The sequence below is a fragment of the Urtica dioica genome, chromosome 9, assembly GCF_054948205.1.
Source record: "Urtica dioica subsp. dioica isolate 48M chromosome 9, U.dioica_male_clone48M_v1_H2, whole genome shotgun sequence".
NCBI lineage: Eukaryota > Viridiplantae > Streptophyta > Magnoliopsida > Rosales > Urticaceae > Urtica > Urtica dioica.
Genome location: NC_142764.1, coordinates 14,443,102 through 14,461,739, shown reverse-complemented (window position 1 = coordinate 14,461,739; position 18,638 = coordinate 14,443,102). Strand labels below are relative to the sequence as shown.

At 35.8% G+C, this 18,638-nt stretch overlaps 3 protein-coding genes across 6 annotated transcripts; 1 reads left to right on the top strand and 2 right to left on the bottom strand.

Moving 5' to 3' along the window:
• The first annotated feature begins 85 nt into the window (after window positions 1-85).
• UNG (uracil dna glycosylase) lies at window positions 86-3,793 on the top strand. The gene is made up of 7 exons (XM_089626139.1): window positions 86-454; window positions 559-785; window positions 1,610-1,768; window positions 1,964-1,994; window positions 2,434-2,569; window positions 2,817-2,900; window positions 3,475-3,793. Exons 1-7 carry the CDS (start codon window positions 211-213, stop codon window positions 3,539-3,541), a joined length of 948 nt encoding a protein of 315 aa, XP_089482265.1. The 5' UTR covers window positions 86-210; the 3' UTR covers window positions 3,542-3,793.
• An 80-nt stretch (window positions 3,794-3,873) lies between these two features.
• On the bottom strand, window positions 3,874-6,139 carry LOC149385160 (uncharacterized). Of its 3 annotated transcripts, none has more exons than XM_089626141.1 (6): window positions 5,970-6,139; window positions 5,565-5,893; window positions 5,306-5,431; window positions 4,478-4,534; window positions 4,256-4,390; window positions 3,874-4,187 (listed from the first exon to the last, which is right to left on the bottom strand). In XM_089626141.1, exons 2-6 carry the CDS (start codon window positions 5,844-5,846, stop codon window positions 4,122-4,124), a joined length of 666 nt encoding a protein of 221 aa, XP_089482267.1. In that variant the 5' UTR covers window positions 5,847-5,893; window positions 5,970-6,139; the 3' UTR covers window positions 3,874-4,121. The 3 variants fall into 3 exon arrangements, with proteins under 3 accessions (XP_089482267.1, XP_089482268.1, XP_089482266.1); XM_089626142.1 differs by having other exon boundaries at window positions 5,565-5,849; XM_089626140.1 differs by lacking the exon at window positions 5,970-6,139 and having other exon boundaries at window positions 5,565-5,951.
• A 2,362-nt stretch (window positions 6,140-8,501) lies between these two features.
• On the bottom strand, window positions 8,502-14,371 carry LOC149385159 (uncharacterized). Of its 2 annotated transcripts, XM_089625185.1 has the most exons (23): window positions 14,315-14,342; window positions 13,993-14,206; window positions 13,757-13,892; window positions 13,209-13,288; window positions 12,726-12,812; window positions 12,578-12,628; window positions 12,349-12,466; window positions 12,204-12,260; window positions 12,038-12,102; window positions 11,872-11,955; window positions 11,749-11,799; window positions 11,591-11,653; window positions 11,419-11,465; window positions 11,222-11,291; window positions 11,079-11,141; window positions 10,459-10,548; window positions 10,334-10,372; window positions 10,028-10,255; window positions 9,851-9,936; window positions 9,624-9,672; window positions 9,454-9,534; window positions 9,265-9,358; window positions 8,502-9,042 (listed from the first exon to the last, which is right to left on the bottom strand). In XM_089625185.1, the coding sequence occupies exons 3-23, from the start codon at window positions 13,872-13,874 to the stop codon at window positions 8,861-8,863; spliced, it is 1,803 nt and encodes a 600-aa protein (XP_089481311.1). In that variant the 5' UTR covers window positions 13,875-13,892; window positions 13,993-14,206; window positions 14,315-14,342; the 3' UTR covers window positions 8,502-8,860. The 2 variants fall into 2 exon arrangements, with proteins under 2 accessions (XP_089481311.1, XP_089481312.1); XM_089625186.1 differs by lacking the exon at window positions 13,757-13,892 and having other exon boundaries at window positions 13,993-14,371.
• Between the last annotated feature and the right edge of the window lie 4,267 nt (window positions 14,372-18,638).

Genomic DNA, 18,638 nt, shown 5'->3' with positions numbered 1-18,638 from the left:
TATAGCTAAAATGAAATTTCTCTTTAAAAAAAAGTTAGTAGTCCTTTCTCGTGCCTATTCCCCATTTTCATCCGAAATTCGAAGTTAGGTCTAATTTTGTAATCCAATATAGGTGTAATTATGGACTTCAGGCTTTAGAAGTGCTAAACATTTGTCGTACCCATTTCCTCAATTTCCCGCCAAATTATTTACAGGAGAAGAGAAGAAAAAATGGCATCCAAGTCGAAAACCCTAACAGACTTCTTCAGGCCGCTCCAACCACCATCGGCGAAGCGCTTCAAGCAGACGATCTCTTCTCTCGGTGCCACCAACAGCGGCGAGGCCAACAGGGTCCCCAGCTGCGACGCCGACGGTCTCTCGGACAACGACAAGTCGCGAATCGAGTTCCGAAAATCGCTCGCCAAAGCCAAGCGCAACCTCCAAATCTGCGCTAAAAAAGTCTCCGGTTCCAAAAGTAGATAAACTTCATTTCTTCACTTGCGACAAGCAGATAATTTTGAAGGAGAGAAAATATCGAACTAATAGATTGGTATGGTCGGTCATCGATGTTAATGGCAGGTGAAGGAGGTAGTGGAAACGTGAAATTGGAGGAGCTTTTGGTGGAGGAGACATGGATGGAAGTGATTCGAGGGGAATTCGAGAAGCCATATGCGAAAAGCCTTGGCAAGTTTGTGGAGACGGAGATATGTGGCGGAGCAGTTCCAGTGTACCCTCCGCAACATTTGATCTTCAATGCACTGAATTCGACTCCTTTCGATGGGGTCAAGGCCGTAATTCTGGGTCAGGTGTGTTTTGTTTGTTCTAAGCTACATAATTTTTTTTTATATGATGATTTAGGAATACAAAATAATCAAAGAGTTTATTTGCTTGTTATGTTTATGCGCTTACATTTTGGGTATGAAGAATACAAGAGTCAACTTTAGCTTCTTTATACTGATGTAAACGAATGCAAAATAATCCAAGGAATTGCTTCTTGCTTGTTGGTTCATGCTTTTAGAATTTTGTAATCAATAATAAATGATTGAACTTTATTTTAAATTTGTATCCCTTGTTAGGAGCTATGCTTGTTTTTTTGGTCTCTTGCACTTTATTTTTTTATAATGCTTTTGGCTTTATTAGGGAGAAACACATGAATGATGTTGAGGAATGGCGAGGTTTCGTATATTGAACCATGGGACATTCATTGATATCGAAATCATAGATAATAATACGGAAGAGTTACAATGTCTGGGAGTGCTTGTTCTCTCTCAAATCAATCATCCCGATTCTCACTCAATATTTGTTTTGACTCATTTTCTTAATATATCCCTCGTGAATCATCCGGAGGTTCCTAATGCAAGGCTGATATGTGTAAGAGCTTAATGCAAATCGCATTCCTACTGTCTCATCTCATGTTAACAGAATTAAGATGTTGCTTTTTGAATTTTTTTATTTTTTTATTTATTTTTTTATTTTTTCATAATGTAGGCAGTGTAATGTGAAGAAAAATTTAGTTTATTGTATTTTTCTTAAAAATGATACATGTATTGTGAAAAAAAAATCATTTTTATCTTTCGATATTGTAATTTGATCGTTTTTACTCATTTTTCCGGATTATGTTTACTGTTAGGATCCATATCATGGTCCGGGTCAAGCAATGGGTCTATCTTTCTCTGTGCCTGAGGGGGTTAAGGTACCTTCAAGTCTCGTCAATGTTTACAAGGAACTCAATAAAGACCTTGGCTGTTCTATTCCTTCTCATGGGAACCTTGAAAAGTGGGCTGTGCAGGTACGTCAATAGAGGTATTTGAGAGACTCCCCTCTATGCAAGATTGATTTAGAAAAGCAAAAAGATCTAATCATGCTAAATTTCATTGAACCTTCGGATCCTATTATGTGTGAAAGGATCAAAGATGGACCAAGTCGTTACATTAACTTTTTTTTTTTTTTTTTTTGCTAAGTCAGTTTTATCTTTGCTTTGTAGGGTGTTCTCCTGCTCAATGCTGTTCTGACTGGTAATTCTGAAATATATTGTTACGTGATTTAATTTTTTTTTTTTTTTATAACAGTGGGCCTATTGATACGTCCTAACTCTCGGCCTTACCACTAGACCAACCCTTGTGTTTATCTTACATGATTCATTGATAAATTATTCATTGTTCTAACTAGTTGCTCTGCTTTTAGTTATTTCTAAAACTCAAGAGGACACTATGTAGTTGTATTTGACGTTTAATAGTGGTTTTGTAAGCCATGATTAATTGTTTGATGTTTTCAATCTTCTATTAAAGCAATAACTTCTGTTGATTGTCTGGAAAACTTTTCAATACTAGGCATGGTAGTGAATGCCTGTTATATCATTTTTAAGGAAACTTTTTTTCTCTCCTTTACTATTATAAATGCTTTTTCTATTATTTGTAAAATCAAATTTAGTTTGCTGCTTACTCTCATGTTCAGTAAGGGCACACCAGGCAAATTCTCATGCTAAGAAAGGATGGGAGCAATTTACTGATGCTATTATTAAAACCATTTCACAAAGGAAGGAAGGGGTGGTTTTTATTCTATGGGGAAACTCGGCCCGAGAGAAATCCGGGTACTGTTATTTTATTGTTCTAGTTTTATAAGTTTTATAATAAATATTTTGGTAGAATGCATGCAAAAAACAGCAGGTTGAGTGAGTAATTGAATGATATGAAATTGCAATAAGATGAAATTGCATAACACGTTTTCATCATATTTCTGATGACTTGTGAAGTAATGAGGGATTTTCTAAGCAGTATATTGAGATTACGTTTTTTCATGGCTCTGAGTCTGAACCCCCTCGTAATTTTTTTTTCCAGATTGATTGATGAGTCAAAGCATCATATCTTGAAATCAGCACATCCTTCTGGTTTATCTGCTCATAGAGGCTTCTTTGGATGCAGGTTGGTACTTTAATTATTATTATTTATTTGAAATACAGTAGCTAGACCACTAGTAGCTTTAGTGACCCGTTGATTTAAGCATCTCCCCTTGTTAGGATTTTGTGAAGAAAAAGAAAATTATGATCCAACTAGAAATCTGTTCAGAGCACCTAACAATAATGTAACTTAAAAAGTATTATAATAATTGTTACAGGGAGCACTAAATAGATTCCAGGTTTGTTGACTTGAATTTGCAACTTAGAAAAGGTAGGAGATTTATTCAGTGAGCTGAACTATCTTAATTGTCACTTGAAACTCGGAGCTGGGTCTCATTAGATTTGTGATAAAAAAAAAACCCTATAATTCTTCTAAGGTCTTTTAGCACAAATAGTTTCAGCAAGTGGTATATTGAAGTTAGCAAATATGTTTGAAGTTTCTGAGGTGATAGATTTCATGAAAAAATTAAATATTTTACGAAAAAGACTAATCTACTGCGAAATCAATAGTTTGAGAGGACCATTATGGTGGTCATTAAATTAATTTATGGACAAGATTGTCATTCACATGACAATTTGAGCTATTTAATTTTGAACAGGCATTTTTCTCAAACTAACGAGCTTCTGGAGAAAATGGGCATCACCCCAATAGATTGGCAGATTTGATAGTGAAGAAACCAACTTGTGCCCAACTCTTCTAACCCATTTTATTTTATTCTGAAGTATATGCAATATGCATTGAAACCTTACTTATTTAAAAAGCCCCGGCTCTGTTTTAAACAAAAGAGCCTCTATATATAACATGCTTCTTATTCCCAGTTTCTTTGTACTTTGACCCTCTTAAGAAACATCAACAGCAACCTAAGTATGTCCAGTTCGAGTTGAATACTTATTAATCATCTCGAGTGCAACTTAGAATTTGTCCAAAAGCAAGATCTGTGTTATACGTCTCCCACGAAATAGGATTTTGTCACGAGCGGTGAGACCAACGTTGAAGGTTCGATTCATAAACAAAAATCTATTGAAATATATAGATGTCCACAAATCCTATTGTGACATACAACTGTAAAGATTTGTTGATGCCAATTTGTTCGTGCATATAACCAAACACAAACAAATTTGACCGAAATCGGGTAGCATGTAACTAAGATCCTAATATAATTTCTATAATAATGGTCGACGTTTGCAGTCAATTTTTTTTATGTGGTAAAACTTAGTATGAGTAAGCAACAAAGCCATGGCTAAATTACTTGTGGATCCACTCCCTGGCTCGGCCTCCAGACTCGTCCATGTCTATGAAAATGCTCACTGCCTGCAACATTTATTAAATTTAAAATTTATTCACGTCGAAATGTTGTCCCGTCTTTGAAGAAACGTTACCTTTCCAATTCGAGGCCTCTCCTTGGAGTTTTCAAGGCTGTTTCGAATGTGGGACACAGCTCCCCAGCATTTCAAGCTGTTTGCCACATTGTCAAGCCTCAGTATGTACTCTTCTTCAGTCAATGGAAATGATCTCTGGTGAATAATATAGTATATACGTCAAAAGACTTGGACATCCTTTAAGAGAATATAATATCTGAGTTGTTTTAGGATTTTGCGTACCTGTTCCATGTACTTCCACATGACATTCATGGCCAGCAGGTTTCTTCCCATGAACTCCTAAATTTAAGTCATTTATGAACTAAATTAAATTCTCAAGTTAATTTTTATTTTCACCCTAGGCTCACGGTATATCAACTCCAGGATAATAGGTAAACGAGGAAAGCCAAAAATAAAAGAGAAATTAAACTTGAATGCTGCAGCCTGTATGCGTGCAAAGAATTTCTATGTGCATTGACTAATTTTAATATTGTATCATCAACCATTTTATACATGTATGTATATTCCATTAAAACACAAGGGTATGTTTGATCTTCCCACATTTTTCTTACATGCATATAAATAAGTATGTCCTTGATGTTTTGATGAAATATACCCTTGTATATACTCTATCATCATAATTTCCAACAATACAATGTATACTCTATCATAATCCCGTCCCTTGTGTTACCAACATATTCCTTAATTAACCCTTATCTTTGAATATTATCAATTTTTCGGTTTTCAAAAGACTATAATATCCTTATATATTGCGTGTAAAATACCCTAATTCATTATGAAATTCCACATTATATCCGGTTGTTGCAAGTCCTCGGCAGCAAGAAGAAATCGCTAGTCGAAAGTAATCCACTTCATTTGTCTCCGTTCAATATTTTAATCTAATTCACTTTTGGTATATAAGCCCAACTCTCGTACTAATAGTAAGAAAACACAAATAAACAATTTACTTTACATGGTGTATATGTACATTTCCATTTGAGCATGGGAACGAGCTTTTATGCATTTCCCCAAAGAATATAAATACAGGAAAAAGAGAATAATCCATAATACCTTCTTTATGAGCTGAACATCGTAGGACTTGCCGTACTTTTTCCTAATAAGAGTGGCTAAATCTATCCCACTAAAGCTTGAATCATCTTTCCCAACCATTTTCTCCAGATTATCTCTGATACTTTCCTGAACCAGAATTAACCTAATAAATAACACTACTACAATACTGCTTGACCACTCACCACTACTATACACACACACACACACACACACACACACACACACACACACACACACACACACACACATATATACATACCTGGCTATAATCTCCACGCTTGGATGCAGATTCCGATTCCTTAGGATCAACAGATTCATCTTCTTCGGGATTATCTGGGCCAATGGCGTCGCTCATAGCGCGTGGTATCGTACATTTCTGTGGCCATGTCCGACCACTTTGATGTAAGAAGTTCAGTCCTGGTTTCGAATGCCTACAGAAATACGAAACCTTGTTCGTTCGGTTTGTGTTCGATCTTCCATTGAAACTGTGAATTGACAGATTACAATTGCAGTGCTGGCTTGCTGCGTTGATATTGCTCATATCCTGCGTAGATGGTTTTATTTTTATTTTTTGTTTTTTCCTTCTTCCTATGGAATGATATGAATATTAACACATTATTGATGGGAAAAGAATTCAGTAGCATTATAAGGAGGAGAAATAAACCTGGGAATTTATGGAGTATCAATATCAAACGAACCAAAAAGAAAAAATAGTGAACGGTGTTGTTTAGCCTATATCTGGATCTTGTGGCTGTGGAGCTGTGTTAATTATTTATTTAATTGAGCAGTGCTTTAAAGAATAATCAAACAGCTGCTGTGAGATTTATCTTGCTAGAGAATAATTAATTGGATACGCATACACAAATAAAATGGTGTTATCAAATGCGACTACTGGCCAATGACAGCCAGTTACGTGGAGCCACACACTCCCGTGTAGATATTTTCTTTGGATATAAAACATATCAATTGAAGGTCTAAGACATGTAAATATTGGTCGTATTTATTTATGTCTTGACCTTCAATTGATATGTTTGTTCTATTGGTGCTCTTGACCTTCAAAAGATGAAATATAGAATTGTGAAAGTCTACCATTGAAAGCGTATACGCAATTTGAAAATGTAAAACCCAAATGCAATTGAGAAATTTCATTTGGTAGATTTTAAAAGTTCAGAAATATCAAGATTAGACCCACTAATTAAAAATATTCAAAATTGGACTTTCGACTCAAATTCGGACCAAAATATCCCTCAACTATTTTCACTCTCTTTTCTTCTCACATCTCTTTCACTCTTCATCTCTCTTTCTCTCTCACACCAAGTCTGCCCAAATCCGACGAATTTCGACGTGCTCCGACGAAATCCGACACAATTCGAGTGATTCCGATGAGCTCCGACAATGTTCTTTCGGGGTTCAACGTTCTTCGCGTGAGTGATTCCGATGAGCTCCGACAATGTTCTTCCGGCATTCAACGTTCTTCGCTCTCTTCTTTCGAGTTAAAGCTTCCGCGCTCAAAAGGACCAAAAAGTAAAATTTTCATCTTTATTTCGTGTTTTGATTATTGTAGGATAGTTTTAATAGTGATTATAGTTATTATAATTATTTGATTATTTGGATTGATTTGGGTTTTTTTCGATGATTTCCGATGAATTCAAATGAAATTGATAGGATATTTTGACCTCACCGGAATTCAAATGAATTCCGATGTGTTCATATGAATTCTAATGAATTTAGATGAACCGATGTGTACAGATGAATTTAGATGAATTCTGATGAATTCAGATGAATTCAGATGAATTCGGATGTGTTCAGATGAATTTCGACGAGTTCAGATGAATTATGATGAATTTCGGTTCAAATAAATTTCGATGAGTTCATATGAAATTGATGAATTCAGATGAATTCGGAGGAATTCATATGAAATTGATAGGATATTGATGAATTCAGATGAAATTGATAGAATATTGATGAATTCAGATGAAATTGATAGGATATTGATGAATTTAGATGAAATTGATAGGATATATTGATGAATTCATATGAAATTGATAGGATATTGATGAATTCATGTGAAATTGATAGAAAAATCGATTTAAGAGGATTAAATAAGTGAACTTACCCATTTTTCAGCGAATTTCACTAAATGGAGAGATGATTAGATGACAGAGATAGAGAGAGAATAGAGGAAATGAGAAAATTATAGAGAAATTGAGAGAAATAAGGTTAAATTGGCTTAAAGATAATTTTTGTCCAAATTTGGATCAAAAGTTTAATTTTAAATATTTTTCAACTAGTGAGTCTTGCTTTGATATTTATTCACTTTGAGGTCTATAAAATGAAATTTCTCGTTTTTGTACTCTTGAGGTGGTTCAAATACAAACCGACGTGTAATCTCCGCAATGGCAACTACCCTTTTTTCAAATTGAAAAAAATATATATATATTAACTCGTCGGCTTTTTTGTTTAACTTTTACATTAGTATACTTATCTCATTCATCAACCATAATTTTTTTTTAATCAAGTCGGTCTTTGTTACATTTATCGTGACCAAACTCATGAATGATCTCATATGCCACCATTGATTGCATGACTCATATCAGGATGTGCATGTGTGCATCATAATTAACTTGATCCAAAATGAAGTTATTATGCAACGATTTCCTAGTACGGAACTCGGCAAGACCAAAAATAACCTCAGTTCGGCCACAAACTAAAACACAATTTTTTTATTTATCTATGTGTGTGAAAAAACATTTAAAATTACAAATTCCCATTAAAACCAAATATGTTCAAATGACATATGAGAAGTGCGCTCATGAAATATTTTGTGTTGCAACCCATCAATGAGCAGATCTTAAAACCATAGAGTTTGTACCAATGCGTTCTATGAATCGATATAATTTTCCTAGAAAAACTTGCCTCGTGCACTGAGTCAAAATATCACTAAACCCCGCACCATAAAAGATACGATGTTGGGCGTGTTCGACACATTCCATTCTCAAGAGAAAAATAGCAGAGGGAAGAGAGAGCAAATAAGAAAAATACAACAACTTTATTGCCCTCAATAGCCATCCCACAGGAACTTTTTCTTTATTTGTATTGGTATTTTTTGTTTCCTTATGTTACTGTAAGAAAGGATATGTTTGTAAGTTCTTGGGGACGATGCAGTTGCAGACAAAGCAAAACATAACAATGGAGAGAATAGAATATAATAAATTTATTAAAACCAAGCAGCAGAAAATGGATAGAAAGCAGAGTCCCATTACACTTCCCAAATACTATTTAGTAGGATTGTGAAACATCCATAAACTCGAGTATATTTCCTATTTTTTCCCGTTTAAAAAAACCGGGATCAGCTCGACTTCTCTCACCAATAGGCTATATATATCAAACCCAATATCCCATATGACTATACACAAGGACCAATCCTCTCTTAAGAAACTACTAATAGAAAAGAAACAAAGAAAGAAAAAGCCGAAATATATAAAAGCCGCCTTTAGGAAATGCAAAAAAACCACGCCAGTAAGAAAGAAACAGAAAGCCACAAACTAGAGTCGACTAGTGAACCCCGTTGCAAATGGTATAAATACCATCTAGAGCACCGTTTGCAGCGCTTCCGTTCGGGTATATTTTGCTTGTCGGGTTATCGATATTACCCGCTGACATAGGGATGATTCTTTTGTTCTCCGAGCTTTTAGCGAGCAGACAATCCAGCTCGCCGCACGCTGCTGCTATAAGCCCTGTTTTATAGGCACAAATATCAATATCTACATGTGATACAGCCTGACAGTGAGAAATCTAAACTCAAGGCGCAGAAATTTGACACTCATAACTAAAGGCACTAAGTGTAAAAAAATTTAAACAGCAGCCCTGTTTTACAGACAACCTTCAGTGAAAAAACTTTACGGCCAAAGAATCAACCATGATAGCTAACGTGACAGACATGTCGGTGTAAAGGGTACCTGAGAATAAAGCAGAAGGTTTTCCCGGTCGTGATTTATACTCGGGATGGAATTGAGCGCCGACATAGTATGGATGACTCCTTAACTCTACAATCTGCATATAAATACATACAAGAGCTTGGAATTAAATCTCCGTTTAAACAAAAATATACATCAATGGAAAGGAACCGTGGGTGTTAAAGTTCGGACCTCCATGCGTCGACCGGTTATATCTTTCCCCGTGAAAGAGAGACCAGCTTTCTCAAGACGCCCCACCATTTCGGGATTAACCTGCATTAAAAATAATTTCTTATCTATCTTCCTGTTTACCCTGAAATTAGAGTCCAGAGTAAGAGATACTAATGCATCCCATAACATACCTCATATCTGTGTCGATGTCTCTCGTCAACAAAGCTTTTGTTTCCATATCTGACCACAATGAACAATTCAAAAAGTGTGATGAAATTATACATAATACCCTTATATCTGAAAATAGAAACTTCCTAGTTTAAAATACATCTTTTCCCTCAAAAAATCTTTCAAATGATATTGATGACGACTTGGACATACGACCACGAAATAAAATAAATATGAAGTTAATGCTTACAGCTTAGCTGATTTGCACTCCATTGTTTGAAAAAACGTTCTCCTTGATCCAAGACGCATAGTCCCTCCCATATGTGTTTTTGAGCCCTGCTTGCGGTATAAAATATGAGATATACATGAAAAAAAAAAAAAAAGTCTACTGGTAAAAAAAGTATCAACAACGCTTAAAACCCTGTACCTCTGGCATGAATATAACACATGGATGCTTGGTATTAGGATCCATTTCCGTGCTATTTGCATCTTGCAGACCAAGAAGAGACCGCGCAAATTCAATCACCGCGATTTGCATTCCTAGGCAAATCCCGAGGTATGGGATCCGATTTACTCGTGCATACTTTGCAGCAAGAATTTTTCCTCGCACTCCTCTATCCCCAAAACCTCCCGGAACAAGGACCCCATCTGCGCCCTGAAGACAGCAAACCAGTCAGAAAAAGCTGCTGATATAAAAATAACTCTAAAGTCAAACCAAACGCAAACCACAGACCTTCAGCAACTTCCATGCAGCCTTGTGAGCATCAGGATTCTGCAGCAACGAGAATTACTAAGCCAGGTTGCAGAAAAAAAACAACAAAGAGCGTGAAACACCGTGACAACTGAATATTATCTAACCTTCTCTGCGGTATCTTCTTCAAGGTCAGTAGCTGCGACCCAATCGATGGACAACTTCTTGTGTTGGGCAACAGATGCATGCAAAAGCGCCTGATAAAAAACACGTGACATTATATATTTGCTGCTATCTTACTTTTTTAATATTCTCTTCTCTGTTTATGGTAACGCGTTCGAATACTGCGCCACATGCACACTTTAGTTTCTTTTTCGGAAACTATACAGCCTTTGTAAGCTATTCATGACAAGCGATGGTGAACCAAGTGAATCGCTATCATTCAGTGAGAAACGGGAATATAAACTTGCTGAGAATCACTATCACACTTGTACCATGTAGACTCAAAGACATGGGACAAAACTACTATGACATCAAAACATGTAGGAAAGAAATTTATCTTTACAATAACATTTTATGGAAACCAAACCCCAAGGATATTTTAGTTGGTAGAACATGGAAATGGATTTAAGGACTTTGTGTGAAAGATACTGTGCATACCCTCTTGGGAACAGGTACTGATAAAATTCAACTGAAATTCTATAAAACTAGTTTTAAAAAAAAAAAACAGGGCACATGAGTTATTTGGTTGTAAGTTTAACTTTGGGTGAAGAAGTGATTAGAACACCTTTGAAACGGAAAGGTAGGCGTCTGATAAGTCGGTATACTTTCCTACCATGGCAATTCGAACCTGTAAATTTATTAAGATAGATTAATTTCTCAGGTAATCTTTAGGTATTTATAGGATCTTCTAAGGAAGATGAGACCTACCGGCTCATGTAGAACATCAGAAAGTTTTGCCCTAGAAGTCCATTCCTCCAATTCTGGCTCCCTAGCAATGCTGCAGTTATCAATACATTGTGTGAGGATGCTAGAAATAAAAATTTGGTTTTAAGTTGTCGATTAACTAACACCGACTGCAGTGAATTCGGAGACTAACTAAATCTATATAAATAAATAAATAAAACCTTTGAAGGCCTAAGACTTTGAATATAGCCTCATGTGCCTTCTGATCCTGGTTGAGAAGACAAAAATAAAAGGATCCATATTAACTTTTAATGATGGTAAAAAATATTAACATTTAATTATGATAAATTGATGAAACTATGATTGCAATATGCATCAGTAGAAGAGATTTACTTTCAAAAGCAAAGGGATGTGCCAAATGTTGGGAACATCATAGAGAGTGATGATGTTGTCGTTCTGAAAATAAAAAATGAAATGTATCATTAAGGTGAAGTGAAGTCGAAAATCATATTTCATGATTCATTCTAGAAATTTACACAAAGACTACTTACAGGGACGTGACAAAACTGAGATAACTTCTGCTTTACATTCTCATCTAGTGCCTGCAAGCACGAAATTTTAAGCCAACATGACAGAGTAAAATCGATTGATATGAGAGAAAGAGAGAAGAAAACCGTTGTGCTTCGGCAAGCTAGGAGATGTGGAGTCAAACCCAGTGCTCTGAGTCCTCGCACGCTATGCTGGGTTGGTTTCGATTTCTGTAAATGGCAACCAAGAACATTTAGCAACAAGCAACCAAGGAAGTGTAGTGACAAACAACACAAATTCCTTAGAAAATACCTGTTCGCCAACAACACTCAAAACAGGCACCAGACTGACGTGAACCAAGCAGAAGTTGCCAGTTCCTGAAGGAAAAGAGAAAAGCGCATTTAACCACACTATTTGACACCTAGACAGTCTTCAAAGTTGACATATAAAAAAAAATTATAAAAAAAAAATCTATTACCAACACGGTATGAGAACTGCCCCAACGCCTCGATGAATGGCATGGATTCAATATCTCCTGCACTTAGGAAAGGTATTAGAAATATGAAAGAAACGGGGACTATGACGTTTCCATGAGAAATAGATGAGTTTTTTTTTGCTCGTACCGATGGTTCCGCCCAATTCAATGACACAGACATCAGGTGGACCCAGTTTTCCATCAACTGGAATCTGTGCTGCACGTTCGATCCACTCTTGAATCCCATCCGTTATGTGAGGGACAACCTAGTTATCAGGAGAAAAAGAGGCGCAAATTGAACAACAATGAATAGGGAAACAAACTCACGCATGAATGTTGCTTTGACGGCTTTTTAAAAAGAAAGAATAGAGGAAGACCTGAACAGTTTTTCCCAGATAGTCACCCCTTCTCTCCCTATCGAGAACAGACTGCATCGCAAAGAGTAAATAGCTCAACACATATGGGCATGATTGAACTCAGTGTCAAGACAAAGAGCTGTAAAAAACGCAAATTTAAGCCACTTGCCTGGTAAATCTTTCCAGTAGTAATATTATTGTCACGGGTCAGTTTGATATCTAGAAATCGCTCATAATTTCCGAGGTCCAGGTCCACCTACGAACATGAACGCAAATATTTCAGAGAGAGAGACAGTCTTCTTTCAAACATTATTTACTCATTTCTTTGAAGATCCCATCTTTTTTTTTTCACAATATTAAGATAATGAAGGTCCCATCTTTGTCGATTACTGAGCCAAGTTTTTTTTTTTTTTTTTTTTCACGTAATAGACAAACAAGTTCAAGTGCTGTTTTTTTTTTTTTTTTTTTTTTTTTTTTTTTTTTTTTTTTTTAAGGAAACAAACAAGTTTATGTAATCCCTGAGTATATTATATCAAAATAAAAAAATAAAAGTAAGCCCTCACAATTACAACCGTTGCTCACAAAACAATCGCTGTCCCCAAATTATATTTCTGACGGAGAGAAGAAATTTGTTTTAACTTTAGTCTTTTACCTCACCGCCATCATCTAACACATACACTTCACCATGCTCAAAAGGGGACATAGTTCCAGCGTCCGTGTTCAAGTAAGGATCTGCAAAATAATAAAAAAATAAAAAAAAAAGTTGATACTAAGCTTGAAAACAAAAATTACAGTAAAGAGATTATAAAATAAATAAATAAAACGAACAGCCAAACCAGGAATGCATTTAAAATGGCCAGAGTTCAGATTTAATAACTTAACATTACAGGTAGAGTGAAAATCTCACGGAACTAATATTAATTTTTCAAAATTGTTTTTAAAAAAATAAAAAATTACATCCAAATCCTTGAACATAAAACAATATTAACAAAAAGGGCGTTCTTACGTTTGACTAAATTTTTAACAAAAAAAAAGGATTTGTTTCGGCTATACATTGCATAAGAAAAGAAGCATTTTTTTAATCTTATTTAACTTCAGTGCTAGGTCTTCCCACTAAAACGACCTCATAACTTCGTCAAATTCTCAGTGAGGGGGGAGAGAGAGAGAGAGAGAGAGAGAGAGAGAGAGAGAGAGAGAGACCGATTTTAATGGAAGTGACACGAAGACCACAAGCCTTGAGAAGAACGCCAATGCTACTGGCCGTGACTCCCTTACCAAGACCGCTCACAACTCCACCAGTCACCAATACGTACTTCATTCTCTCTCTCTCTCCTTTCTAAGCATCCACACACAATTACAAACACCCATTCAAAATAAAAATCACATTATCATTCTTCCAATTTCCAGTCCACAACAACAGAGAACAAGTAATTAACCTTGTTTCGGAGGCACTAATTTGCAAAGCTGCAGTGCTTGTGTTCTCTCTCTCTCTCTCTCTCTCTCTCTCTCTCTCTCTCTCTCTCTCTCTCTCTAAATGTCAGTGAAAAAGCGCAAAGATCGTGAGAAAGTTAAGAGCGAGTCAGTTCGTGTCTGTTTTTCGTCTTTCGATGTTTTCGCAGCGAATAGAGACACGAAAGTGAAATGAAGCCGCTGAGAGTTACGATAACACAAAAAAGAAAAAAAAGGAAGATAAGAAGGGATTGAGAAGTGCAACGGAAGAGAAAATATCAGAAGATAAGCAAAATTCAAAATACGCACCGAAGCGAGGAAAGGAGAAAATGAAAAGATTTGGATGAAGTGAGAATTGCGAGGGATTGGCGGCTTTTTATATAAAAAAAAAATTGGTGAATTGGTCGTTGAGACCTATTTCTACCAAACCCCTAAATAAATATTTTATATTTTATATTTTACTATATAAGGGTATTATATTTTTCTTACACAAAAAAATAGAAAGAGAAATTACTACTTCAAAAATATCTTAAATTAGATTTTTGTATTTATTTCGGACAAAAATACCATTTTGACCTATTTATCTTCCTCTCTTATTTTCTCTATTCTCATTCATTATAACTCTTAAATCTTATATCTAACTTTCAAGTCCTCTAAAATATTATCTACTTAACTGAATTTCGTGAAATCATGTATAAATTTACTTACTTGATTGTTTTAAATAAGTTTTTTTTAATAGTATAGCACGTAGAGTAACATAGACGTTCAGATTTGAATTACATTGGTGAAAAATCTAGATTTTAGCATTTTCTACGATGAAATACGAGATTATCTGATAGGATATGATGCGATTTAACTTGTTTGTACGATGAAATTAAAAAAATTAAGAAATTATATGATAATTTACGATAGTATACGATATTATACAATAGTATACGATATTATACGTTAGGATATAATAGTGTACGATGATGTATAATATTGTACGATGCTGAAGTATACCGGATGCTAATTTTGCTTAATTTTGGTTGTTTTTGTAGTTTATATCTTGGTTAACGGCAATTGGGAGAAAAATGGACACTTATGGATGTTCAAGAATGTTATTACATTTGGTTTTGAAGTTTCGAAAGAAGTAACATACATAGAGTTAGTGGATAAGATATATGAGTCGATCAAAGTAGACAGATTCACGTTCGACTATAAACTTGAAGTCCCATACACAATGGGTACTATTCTGATGGCTTCTGCGGTTTTGAAGAACGATGCACTCGTTTTTTTTTTACTATAAGCTTGGTAACGAAAGAGATCATAATGCCAAGTGCATATCGAGAAGTACTAAAGGGAAAAATGTGATGGTTGGAGTATCGTCTCGCTTTGAATCAAACAAGAGACGGAATAATATTATCATCAATGACCGACACAATGATCCTATCATCGACCGACACAATGATCATATCATCAACGAACGACGCAATGACCCTATTATTAACAACCGATACAATGATCTTATCATCAACAACCGACACAATGTTCTTATCATCAATCGACACAATGTTCCTATCATCGACCAACACAATGATCCTATCATTAACAACAGACACAATGGTGGCGAAGATGACTTGTATAAAGTTGATGAAGACGAAGTGTACAAGCGTGACAGAGATGATTACCACAACACTGACATAGATGATGAACTAAAAATTGACAGAGATGATGGACACAACAGTGACGAAGATCATGGACACAATGATGACGAAGACGATGAATACAACAATAACAAAGCTGAAGAATTTGAAGAATAATATGAAGAATTTTTGGCAAAGTTTTAAGTACCCTCAGGACCCCGTCAACCGTCATTTGAGCTTTCTATCATATAGTCACCAATGGAGTGTGTGCCTTATTCATGGAAAGCGCATGAATTCACCCGCGATGATGTAGTGAAGAAAGAACCAAGTCATTGTTCACCTTCTTCTACACGTAATATAAATTAATTGTACTTAAATTCGCAAATTAAATATGTTACATTATTAAATGTTTAACCATTGAAAAAATAGGTAGCTCAGAAGAATTATATATTGGGCAGCAGTTTGAGACCAATAAGAAATTTAAGAAACATATCCACCTATACGCCCTGAAACATAATTTCGAATTTAGAGTGAAATCTTATTCGAAAAAGAGATATGAAAAATGAGAAATGCACGTGAAAGCTGGTGGGTGTTTGTGCAGTGGTAAGAAATGTGAAAGATTACGTCTTACGATAGTATACACTCTTGTTCATGTGTGGTTCGAACAGATGGTCATCAAGGAGCTTTACCATGGGTCATTGGTCACGTGTTTAAAGAAAAGTTTACTGTTAACTCTTTCGCTGAGTATTCAGCGCATAATGTAAGAGAGGAAGTGAAGACAAGATTGGGTGTTAACATATCGTATATGAAGACTTGGAGGTCTAGAGAGCAAGTTATCGAGTACGTAAAGGTACGCCGGAAGACTCTTATCATAAGTTACCATTTTAGATATACATGTTGGAGCAAAAGAATCCTGAGACTTTGGGACTGACTTCATGAAAGATGGTGACGAATTCAAGTACGTGTTCTTTTCTATTGGGGCGTGTCGATTCAACTCATGTCGTCCGATCATATCATTGGATGATTCATTTTTTAGGACAAAATATGGTGGACAGTTGCTCTGCGCTATTGCTAAGGATGTGAATTCACAGTTATATCCATTTGCATTTGGGGTTGTAGACACCGAGTGTCATGCTTCGTGGATTTGGTTTTTGAAGACTGATCATTGTAGCATTGAACTCAACGCCGCCGCTTATGCCTTCAATAAGAGAGCATTCGTAGCTCATTTAAGGCAGTTTAGACGGAAAGATGTCGAGATGACAAAGTATCTCCAGGAAGTCGGTGTTGATCGGCGGGCCAGAGCATTTTTTCCTGGAAAACGGTAAAACTCTACCTTTGTTATTGTGATTTTTACAGTTTATAGTTTATTATTATAACTTTGTTAATATGTTATTGTTTTGTACGTACTAGGTACGACATAATGACAAGCAATAATGCAAAAAGCTTCAACAATAATGCGGAAAATGCTAGAACGTTTCCCATCACAACCTTGCTTGAGTTCATTCAATTCACACTCCAAACCTTGTTTTTCGATCGAGAAGAGCTCACGAACAAGTTGGATACAAAATTGACAGAAAAATTTCAAGATGATCTCGGCCATCTGAATGCCAAGGCATAGTACGTCACAACGTATGGACTTGGTCTATACGAGTGTCATGTCAAAGACCTACGTGTAGATTTGTTGGCGAAGACATGCACTTGCGGACTACCACAACTATTGAGAATCCTGTGCGAGAATGTCATCGCATCAGCTCAACATCAAAGTGTCGACATCTACACATTGTGTAGTCCTTTTTACTGTAAGGAGGCTAGGATGGAGAATTACAAGGAATTCATATATCTTGTTGGGAATGAAGACCAATGGAACGTTGCGGATGAGATAAAAAAAATATGACGGTTGGAGTACCTATTGAAAAGAAACAAACCGGTTGGCCGAAGAAAAGTAAACAAGGAAGGCAAAATGTCAATCGATACCCATCTCAAGGCGAAAAAGGTTGTGCTTCATAAAAAAAAGTGAGAAATATGATGGTATGGGCCATAACATGACTACAAGCACTTGGAGGGGTTGAGAATTTTGTTAAGAACTTTGTATCTTGTTTTTAATATGTTAAGAACTTTGTATTTTGTTTTTTTTTTAATGATTAGAACTTTTTCAAATCGATGATGACATATCAAACCGATTATATGATATTAAGAACATTCATACATACCAAAATGATGATCACATATCATATCCATACAAAAAAAAATCACAACAAAGTTCTTTACAAAATAAGATTTCACGGAACGTCATTCTGATAAAATAAGTCGCAGCACCATTTTTTCCTGACCTTCCTCATATGAACACTTTGAAACATCTCAAACGATTCGCCGACAAGTATTTGCTCCACATACTTGACTACAAACATCCCGCAAAAAATTTTGAAACATGTTATAAAAGTAAGAAAATTATATTCAAGTCAATTTTTTTTTGTCATAATCTTTACCAGTCGAAACATTGTGAGATTATCTGATCGACTAGCCATATAAAAAGATAGTTGCATTTGACCGTTGGCTAGCTTTCGATATGCCATTGGATGCTCGCTAAACAAACCACTCTTGACCATAACCTTAGGTAGAGCTCGAGTTCAATTATACACGATTACAAAAAAGTAAGAAACTAATTAATTACAGTGAGTTAATAAAGTGAAGTTATACTTTTACGCACCTCCATAAACTCCTTAAAGGCGTCTTGATGCATGAGATTCTCAACGAGGTCCTTCTGGCAGTCTAGGACAGTAATGATCCACTCTTCTAAGTCGACCTTGAAGGTGAACCAATGAAGGTTCTTGAAGTTAACTACGAACAATATCGGTTGCGCCCACGTCCATGGAAATTCTTTAGCGTCTCTGTACTAATCATCGGGGTCAGGCTTGGTGCTTAGATTGATGGATTTTTTTTATTTGCCTCTTCGTTGTTCTATCGACCGTATACGTTTTGGACCCATCGAGAATCCATGATTCAGACGT